The sequence below is a fragment of the Onychostruthus taczanowskii genome, unplaced genomic scaffold (assembly GCF_017590055.1).
Source record: "Onychostruthus taczanowskii isolate IOZ18803 unplaced genomic scaffold, ASM1759005v1 scaffold5, whole genome shotgun sequence".
Classification (NCBI taxonomy): Eukaryota; Metazoa; Chordata; class Aves; order Passeriformes; family Passeridae; genus Onychostruthus; species Onychostruthus taczanowskii.
The window spans coordinates 5,471,051-5,480,492 of NW_024502568.1; the positions used below are offsets into that span (position 1 = coordinate 5,471,051).

Consider the following 9,442-nt stretch of genomic DNA (forward strand, 5'->3'; position numbering starts at 1 on the left):
CCAGAGGAAGCCTGCAATGCCCCCCAGCGCAGTACAGCTTTGGGACTGACGTAGGAGACTCCTGGCAGGCACTGAGCGTGCCTGGCACGGCTAGGTGGGTGCCAGGAGAAATGGAAATCCAAGCACCTTTGGATGCGCGTTAGACCTGACCGGTATGTCACCTGGAGCATTGCCAAGGGCTATAAAAAAAGGTGGGGAACTGGGCCAAAATTGGGCTGTGCCTCAATGTGGGACACAGCTCCCTCTGGTGAGGATGCAGCTGCGACAGGCACCAGGCGCTGGGCAGCAACAGCCATCCCGTGTCCTTGGGCAAGAACTTGCAGGGAGGGATCCCCTTAGCTGGAAGCTGCAGGCAGTGTCAGGGCATCAGGAATCTTAGGGGGCTCCTGGAATTAGGTGAATTGCATCATTTTGGGGCAAAAAAACCCCAAAACAACCCAGAGCTGAAAATCTGCTGGGTCTCTCACAGAGACGGGGTGCTCGTGCTCACCTAAAGAGCACAGCAAAGCACTGCTCACTAGCGAGGGACCTGCACGGTGGCTGGAGGCTGGGAAGGGACACTGGCCTTGTCCCCAGCCCTCCCCTGGCGGCAGGGCACGGGTGGGTGCGCGCCCCTGCTGCGCGCAGAGCCCCGGCGGTGCTGCCCGGCGCACAGCGCTCCCGCAGGGCTGTGCCCAGGGAGACACCGCCTGCCCAGAGCCCACCGAACCTGCCAGAGCCCACCGAACCTGCCCAGAGCCCACCGAACCTGCCCAGCCTTCCCGACGTCCGCCCTGTCCCGCCGCCCCTCCTAGCGGGGACACCCCACCCTATGGGGTGCTGCCCCGATGCTCCGCAGCTCTCCAAGCCCTGCAGGGCCACTCGGGCACCCGCAAAGCGAGCCGAGCCCGGCTGCAGAACCTGCGCGGCGCGGGATGACGGCCACAGAAGGGTGTCCGTCACCCCCTGTCCCCGGGCGCTGGCCGATAGATGGCGGTGGCGTATCTCGCTTGGGGACAGGCCCCGGGAGCGAGTGTCCCTGTCCTTGCTGGCAGTCCGGGGGACCTGAGCATCCCGGGCAGCACCCCGGCACCGCCCGTCCGCAGCAGCCCGGGGCGCGGAGAAGGGTCGTCCCCAGGGAAGTGTCTGTGGGTTTTATTTATTGCCTAGGCGGGAGATAGTGGCATGAAGTCACAGGGAAGGGCTCTGGCAGGACACAGGAGCAGCTTTGACCTCCAGCAGCACTCTGTTCTGAAGGGAACAAAGATTCAGTCCCACTCTGTGGACATGTCACCTGGATCCTGGGTTGAATCAGAGTGAATCCTTCGTGGATCACCTGGATCCCTAGTGGCAGCACTGTGCCTGATCTCACCACTGCAGGAGGAAGAAACAGCTGAAACATGCAAGTCCCGTCACCCTGCTCAGCCAGGTGTAGTCATCTCGTGATGCAGTGACTCATCCACGCAAGGGAGACAGGCCCCTGCCCCTCGTGCTGCAGTGGGAGAAAGCCTTGCTGGAGGTTCCATAGCACAGCTACCAATACTCCAATTACCTGATCCATGGCTGTTAACAGTTTTCTTGGCACTGGAGAGTTCTTATGTGACAACCCCATATTGCCATTGCCACGAGGAGCTTCCAGCGTCTCCAACACCCAACGGCTCCACAGAGCCCCAGTGGCCAAGCAGCTTCAGCAGCTCCCAGCTCAAGGGCTGGGGTGGCTGCAGAGGGAAGCTCTGCAGAGCAGGAGCTGACACTCAAATAGAGGAGCGAGAGCTGGGCACCACACTAGCAAACAGCTGTGTCCCCAGGCTCCCAACCCAGGCAGCAGGAGGTGGCTCTGACCAGGCTGGAGTAGATGGGACCAGGACTCAGTGATGCCTGCCCAGATCCACAAGCACCCTGACCAGCCTCACCGGGAGCAGGCATCTCCCTCTGCACCCAGGTGAGCTCCTTGCTGATGGCCGCAGGTGGGTGGTGGAGACAGAAGGATGAAGGATAAGAGGAGGAGAGATGACCTCAGCAGTAGGGAGGGAGAGAGGAAAGGAAAAAAGATGTCAGGAAGGAGAGGAAACCAGAGCATATCTGTGGTGCTGCCGAGGGAACAGTACTGCTTCTGTGTGATCCTGAGCATGGAAAGCCCACAGAAAACCAGCAACAACTGGGCTTTGGATGGAGCCTCCCTAGGAGCCACTGGATGAGACAAGTTATGCTCATGGGCTCCTCCTTGAAAAGGAAACTTGAATAAAAAACACAGCTGGAGCCTGCACACAGACAGCCTGGGGGTTAAAACCTAGCTGCCCCAAAAGTCCCTCCTTTCCTTTAAATCAGTGCACTTAGAGAATCTCATTCCTGTTTGAAATCAATCAGCACCTTCACGGCTTGATTCCCAAATAGCAATAAGTCCCTCAATCAACCAGGAAGAAACACAGGGCTCTCTGCCCCTTGTCCATGGCCATCCTCATCCCTCCCACCCTGATGTCCCTCTGGCTCTGGCACCACCACAGCGGGACCATGCCAAAGGAATTCCCACCAGAGATCTCCCTGTGCCTCTCACCCTGCTGGAGGCACCCCGCTTCAACATGGCGTGCGGGGGACAGGGTGCATCATGGGCGGGTGCTGCCTCCAGCACAGCCACGCAGCAACTTCCCTCCATTGTGTCTTCCCTCCCTGGACAGCCGGTCCAATCTGCAATCTCCCACCATCTCCCTCCCACTGGCCTCTGCCGGCTGTTCCTCCTCTTTGGAGCGTTCCACTTCCGCCACCCTGCTCTGGGCCCTCCAGTACGGCCGTCTCTTTGTGCTGTTTTGTCCTCCCCATCAGCTCAGGAGCTTTGGGCGAGGCTCTGCGGAGGGGTCCCTCCCACTAACCCCTTGCCCTTCCTCCAGTCTGAGCTGGTGGGACAGCTGGGATCTGTCCCAGGAATGGAGCTTGTTATGGTGGACATCTAGAAACTTCCAGTGCCATGCGACATCAGCCCGCGGTCAGGCCTCTCGGAATCCCCCGACTGGGAGCTGTCCCAGCTCCGTGGAGGGAGAGAGGGGTCAGGGCTGTGACCAGGCACAAGTGGAGAGTGCTCTGCTGTGGCTGGTACTGTTGGTGCTGGATCATGTTGGTACTGCCCGGCATCACCTCTTGCAACACAGCTGTGAGTCCCCGAGTGTCCTTTTGCTTTACAGAACTGTCCGTGCTCTAGAGACTGACTACAGACCTGGGCAGCATGACTCACGCTGGGGCTCTGCTCTGAGCCAGAGGCTCAGATTTCTCATCAACTGCCATGTACTTTGAGGGGATGTGTTAAGCTGGGAACTCCTCTCACACACCCTGATTTTGGAGGAGCTTCTATTGTGGTTATGGTTCCTCTGGCTTGCATGCTGAAGTATGAACTCACACGAGTCCCCTATTTTTGCAGACAACAGTCTGGCAGAACATGGAGGAAAATGCAACTCCTTCCTATGGCAGAGACAAATCTCTCCAGCCTGACTGCTGCTGTGAAGAAAGCGCATTACCTTTGTTCTTGGCTATCCTGTTTCTACCCACGAGACCACAGGGCCTTAACCACTCATCTCTGAAAGCCAAGAGCAGGGCCTGGGCTTCCTCTCCTGCGACACCTTACTGCCATCCAGCAAACAATCAGCTGGGCGTGCCGCATCCTCTCCCAGCGCCGGCCCCGTGAAGCCTGCTGGCCTCGGGGCGGCTCGCGGGACAGCGGGGTGCCGTGCCGAGCCAGGCTGGGAGCCGGGGCCTGCGGGTTGCCCACTCTGTCCCCGCAGTGGAAAGAATTTCTCCGGTTCCTTTCAAACAGCACACCCCGAAGGTGCACGTTCAGCTTGAATGGTGGGAATGTGCAGCGTAAAACCCGGGGTTAGTAACGTCAGCGGTCGTTACCTGCTGCTTCTGCGAGGGCACAGCCTGGTCCTCTGCTCGGGACACAGGGACTGCCACGCAACCCACACACATGGGGAGGTCATGGGGAGGACACGGTGGGCAGCGCTGGGTCAGGGGGTGGCACAGCGAGCCCCTGGTCTGCGTCCGTCGCGCCGGCTCCAAGAAGGCTCCGCTGGAAACCCCTCCGGAGAGCCAGCGTCGCGGCCGGGCAGATGTGCGGGGCGGCACGGAGAGCTGCCGGCGCCTTTGGTCCCCCGAGCCGCCCGGCGTGCCCCACACGGCCGGTGCTGCCGCGCTGCTCTGCGGGCGTCCGGCCGCCCCGGCGCGGCTCCGGCCCCGGCGGCGGGGCTCGGCAGGACCCGCACGGCAGAGGCACGGTCGCGGCAGCACGGCCGCCACCGCCCCGACAGCGCCTCGGTGGCGACAGCGGGACCGGGCGGCCCGGGACGGGGCAGCGGCAGGCGACCCCGCGGCCGGTCCCGTAGGGCTCGGGAGCCTCGGCCGCCCCCTCCCCCTGCAATTGAGCGAAATGGCTGAACATGTAGCAATAATGACCCGGCATTCAGGCTGCCCGGCCCGGCCGGCCCTAATCAGCGGCCCGCGGACCCCCCTCCTCTTCCCCTGCGCTCCCAGAATGGGGAACAAAACCCAGCACGTTTCTGCAGCCCCCGCGCATAAAGCGCTGGGCCTGGGCCTCAGTGGGGGGCAAAGCGGCCCGTCAATCTCGGCGCCGGGGCCCCTTTGTCCCTCGCCTCCCTGCCACACCTTTTGTTCCCGAATCCAATAAGCGCCTATTCCCGCTACCTTCCTCGGCGGCTCCTTTCAGCGCCGGCCCGTCGGCCACAATGGGCCCGGCTCTGAGCTACGCGGCCCCATTCAGCGCCCTTGGCACGCTCACAAGCCGGCCGGGCCGCCCTGCCCCGCGGGCACGACGCGGCGACCGCCCCGCCGCCGGGCACGGGCCCCGGCCCCTCCGCCGGGCACCGGCCGCTGGACGAAGGAGGATCGGGCGGCGAGTATTGCACCTGGTTTATTGACTGACTGGGCGAGCTGGCGCTGGCAGTGACCGATACAGAGTAGATAGAGGGGCCGCGGCACTAGCGGGCCCCGCCGTCGGCTTTTTACAAGCAAAGCTGCTCCGCTGGCGCGGCGCGATCGGCTCCGGCCCGCCCGGCCGTCGCGGCGGCTCCGCGGGGCGGCGGCGCTTCGCTGAGCGCCGGGGTCCCGCCGCGCCGTCCCGCCGCCGCCTCCGCCTCCGCTCCAGGGCGCGTGGCGCGCAGCCGGGCTGCGGTGCGGGTGCTAACGGGGCCGTGGAGCCGCCGGGCCGTCCTGTCGGTCCGCTCCCGACCCTCAGTGCGTGCGGGCTACCAGGCCCGAATGCCCTGCAGTGCGCCCTGGCCGCAAGAAGGCCCCGCCGCCGGCTGGTGCAGCGGCTGGCCGCCGCCGCTGAAACCCCCGAGGCCGCCCACGTTCACGAAGGGGCTGGCGGCCGCCGCCGGGCTGCAGGCGGCTTGCATGGACGCGCCGCCGGTGCCCGCCGGGTAGGTGCAGCCGTAGCCGGGGTTGTAGGAGGCAGCGTTGCCGTAGCCGTAGGCGGGGAAGCCGTTGTAGGAGTAGGGCCCGTTGTACGCAGAGCTGTAGCCCTGCGACCCGCCGAGGCACGGCTTGCCGTCACGGACCAGCACGGGCACGGCCACCCTGCGCGGCGGCGGCGGGGCCGCGGGGCCGCCCAGCTCCAGCGACTTGTCCTGCCGCTGCCGCTTGCACTTGTAGCGCCGGTTCTGGAACCAGATCTTCACCTGCGTGGAGGTGAGCTTGAGGCTGCTGGCCAGGTGCTCCCGCTCGGGCGCCGACAGGTAACGCTGCTGCTTGAACCGACGCTCCAGCTCGAAGACCTGCGCCTGGGAGAAGAGTACGCGCGGCTTCCTCCGGCTCCGCTGCTTCGGCCTCTCCGTCTCCTCCGCCTTCTCCGCTGCGTCCAGCGGCTTCTTCAAAACACAGCTCTCTGTATGGGGGAGCACAGGTCATGGGTGCGCCTCGCCGACACCGGGCGCTCGCTGCTCCCCACGGGCCCCACCGGCGGACGAGAGCTCCGCGCCCGGCCGACCCCGCGCCGCTACGCGCCCGTCGGGGCTCCGCGGTGCGGACGGGGAGGGAGCGCTGGGACCGGCCGTCTCCGGCACCGCCTGTGTTTGCGAGGCCCCGATTCGGGCGGCGGGGCCGGGCACGTTTCCGCACCTCCGGGCCGGCTGCGGCGTTAGCGCTGCGGCACCGCGAGGAGAGCTCCGGGCCGCGTCGCGCACAGCGCCGGGCACCTGCTCCGCCACCGGGCCCCGCCGCAGCGGGTGCGGATTGGGCCTAACCCGACCCGTTCTTCCCCCTTCGCTACAGCAATTGCAGAGCCCGGGCCTGATCCGGCACCTCCGGACTGGGGCCATGCGGAGGCACTCCCCAGGGAGGAGGCGAGCGAGGCGCGGAGGAGGGCGGTGGCAGCCCCGCGACGTGCCTGTCCCAGCTCGGCATGGCCAAGGGACGTGGGGCGGGCTACAGCGCCGGGACCTGGGCTTCGCGGGGCGATGCCCGAGGGCTGGGAACGCACCGCGGGAAGCCAGCGCCTGGCCCGTCTCGGCGCGGCGGTGCAGTGCGGGGAAGACGGCGGAGCCGATACTCACTTGGGTCTCGGACCGCCGGGTCCAGCTCTTCTCCCGGGCCGGGAGCTTCGCAGGAGCTACGCAGCACGGCGTGAACGTAGTTGTCGGCAGAGATCCGCGCGTCCGCCTGGCTGCCGGGCGCTGCCATGGGGCTCAGGTACGAGAGCTTTTCCTCCTCCTCTTCCTCCTCGCCGTCGGAGAAGCGGGCGCCGTCGGCGGCCGCCAGCAGGCAGGCAGCGGGGTGGAAGTGGTGCTCCAGGTGGTGCGGGAGCTGGGCCCCATAGTGCGGGTCCTGCTGCTGCTCCAGGTTGAGGATGTCTTTGACAGAGAAGGGTGTGGAGGTGACGGGGCTCGGTAACATCATCGGGGCAGCGCAAGCGGCCAGGCAGTCCCGCGGGCCCGGCGGCGCTCGGGCGGCTGCTCGGCGGGGAGCGCCGCGCCCGGTGCGGGGGGAGCAGGCAGCGCCGAGAGACGAGGGGCCGCGCCTGCTTCTGTCTAAGTTGCCTCCATTAGCTCGGCGCTGGGGGTCTGCGTTTTGTTACAGCTTCTGCAGGGACAGCCAAAGGCTCGGGAGCCTCCTCTGCCCCGGGCCGGCACGTCACGGCAAGGAGGGGCCGGGGGCGGCCTCGCCATTGGAGAGAGGGGGAGGCAAAGCCGGCCCCCTGCCCGGCTCCGGCCGCCCGGCCAGAAATAGCAATGTATTAAGGCTGCACTCGGGGAGGCTGCTTCCCCGCAGAGCGCCCCGCCGTCCCGGCACCCGCCCGGCGGGCGCGGGGACGGTGCGCCGGGGTCGGGGTCCCCGCAGAGAGCCGCGGCTGCCGCCGCCGCGCCCCCCAGTGCTAAGCACGTGTAGGTAGGTAGGGACCCCCGCCCGGGCGCGCCCCGTTGGCCCCTACCCGCACACAGCTCTGACCGGCCCCGGTATGGGCCGACATGTGCGGCCCCGCCGGCCCGGCCTCTCCGCCCCACCAGCACGGCCCCGCAAGTGCCTCCCGCGGCCCAGGACGCGTAGCGGAGGGGAGGGAAGGGTCGCCTCCGCCATCCCGCACCCCTCTCGCAGCCGACGGCGACCCCGCCGCCCCGGACGGGCCCTAGCCATGCAACGTACACGTAGCCGATCCACTCCGCATCCCCCTGCACCTCCGGTCCCTACGCCGGTGTCCCCGCAAATACCCCCGCGATCGGCCAATCTGCAGGCCGGCCCAGCTCGCCGCAGCCGGTGCGACACTCGTTCGCACCGGGGAAAGCACGCTTCGCCCCGCCGGATCGGGCCCCGCAGCCTGGGAGCGCCAGGCCCAGTCGGGGCGGACCGGGCCGGGCCGGGTGGGCAGCCCGGGACCGCGGTAACGCGGGGCTAGGTGGGGAGCGCGATACCACGATCGTCGGTGTTTCCTTTCGTTGTTTTTCGTTTTCTTTCGTTTCGTTTCGTTTTCTTTCGTTTCTCCCGCCGGCAACGGGCGGCCAGCGGCTCCGCGGAGCCACCTCGCCGCCGTGCCGGCGGGTGACGCACGGAATGAGCCTGCCGAGCTCTTCCGCACTGAGAAATCCCCGGGCACTGGACTTCGCCGGGCGCCGGCCGAGCCCCGCGGTGATGCGGGGGTGCCGCGGCCCCTCGGCGCTCCCCGCGGCTCCCGGACTTTTGCACGGGCTCCGGGCTGCCGCGGCGCGGGGAGCGGGCGCACCGAGGGAGGGGCAGGGGGTCTTTGGTGAGATTTTTCGTTGTGATTAAAATCCTGCTGCCCCGCAGGGCTTGGATCGGCGACGAGGGGAGGCCACCGGAGCCGGGCGAGTACGCCGGGCAGGTGAGTGTCCCGGCGCCGGGGCTTCGCGGGGCCTTCCCGGGAGTTTCACTCGCGTTGTTAACGTCCGGCGGCTCCACCGTTTAGCGGCTCTCTCGGTGCCCTCGTGTCTTCGTCTTTCTTCTCGTCCCAGAGACGTATTTACTGGGGGCGCAGCCCAGGGCAGGAGCCCGAGTCCCGCGCACTTCGCCGCAGCTCATGTGCTGCCGGTCCCGCGGCGGGGCCGGTTCCCGTTCCCCCGGCGCACCGGACCGCTGCTACTACGCAGCTTCAAACCCCTCGCTATATAAATATGACGATTCGGTCTCTTCTCGCCGCTCCCTGTGGGAGACGCCTTCCTGCGGTCCGGACGGTGGACGGGGAAAGGCGGCCGCAGTAAGCAGGCCTGACCGGGGCCCGACTGCCCCGTGCCGCCGGTGCGCAGAGAAGCTCAGCACTGCGTCGCTGCCGGGACCCCGAAAATAATTAGTAACAATTATCTGCTTATCCGTGTTACACATCCGCCACCGTCCCGGGCCACTCCCGCCCGCCTCGGGGCTCCGGGCCCGGGAAGGTGAAGGCGCGGGGCCCGGTGGCAGCGCGGCGAGCGGCCGGGCTCTGCACAGCGCCCCGCTCCCCGGGAGCTCCACTGCAGCCGAGCTTCCCGGCGGGGAGAACAGCCTCAAGGGCCGGTGCCCTCGGTGGTGGCGGCCATCAGAGCTGCTGGGCCACCACCGATGCTCGCCTGCCCGTCCGTCTACGGGAGCAGCAGCCGCCGTGCCGAGGGCCGCGGCCGCACCCGGGCAGCGTCTGGCTCGTTTGGCGCCATCGTGCTCAGCGATCCCGGACGGGCCGATCGCCGGGCGCGGCCTGCGGGCGCTGGGTAACGTGGGTCGGGCCGACAAGGGCGCAGCGGGACTTCTGCCCGCTGGTACGAGTAGTTTCCCGGCTGAGACCCACTCATTTGTGCTACTGGCGGTCACACGGACTGCTCGGGGAACCCACGCCCGACGGAGGGAGCAAGCCGCGGCCGGGCCTTCTCTGGGCCGCCTCACCCTCCGCTAGTCTCCCGGTGCGGTAACTGAGCCCGCGCTTTCCCCCCATGCCAGCGTGCCCTCTTTAGTGGAGGTGGATCGGTGGTGCGTTCCC

General features: G+C 67.1%; 1 protein-coding gene across 2 annotated transcripts; it reads right to left on the reverse strand.

Moving 5' to 3' along the window:
* Positions 1-4,881: 4,881 nt before the first annotated feature.
* On the reverse strand, positions 4,882-7,036 carry NKX2-3 (NK2 homeobox 3). 2 transcript variants are annotated; one of them, XM_041415726.1, is made up of 2 exons: positions 6,537-7,036; positions 4,882-5,869 (listed from the first exon to the last, which is right to left on the reverse strand). In XM_041415726.1, exons 1-2 carry the CDS (start codon positions 6,877-6,879, stop codon positions 5,229-5,231), a joined length of 984 nt encoding a protein of 327 aa, XP_041271660.1. In that variant the 5' UTR covers positions 6,880-7,036; the 3' UTR covers positions 4,882-5,228. The 2 variants fall into 2 exon arrangements, with proteins under 2 accessions (XP_041271660.1, XP_041271661.1); XM_041415727.1 differs by having other exon boundaries at positions 5,229-5,865; positions 6,527-6,879.
* Positions 7,037-9,442: the final 2,406 nt, after the last annotated feature.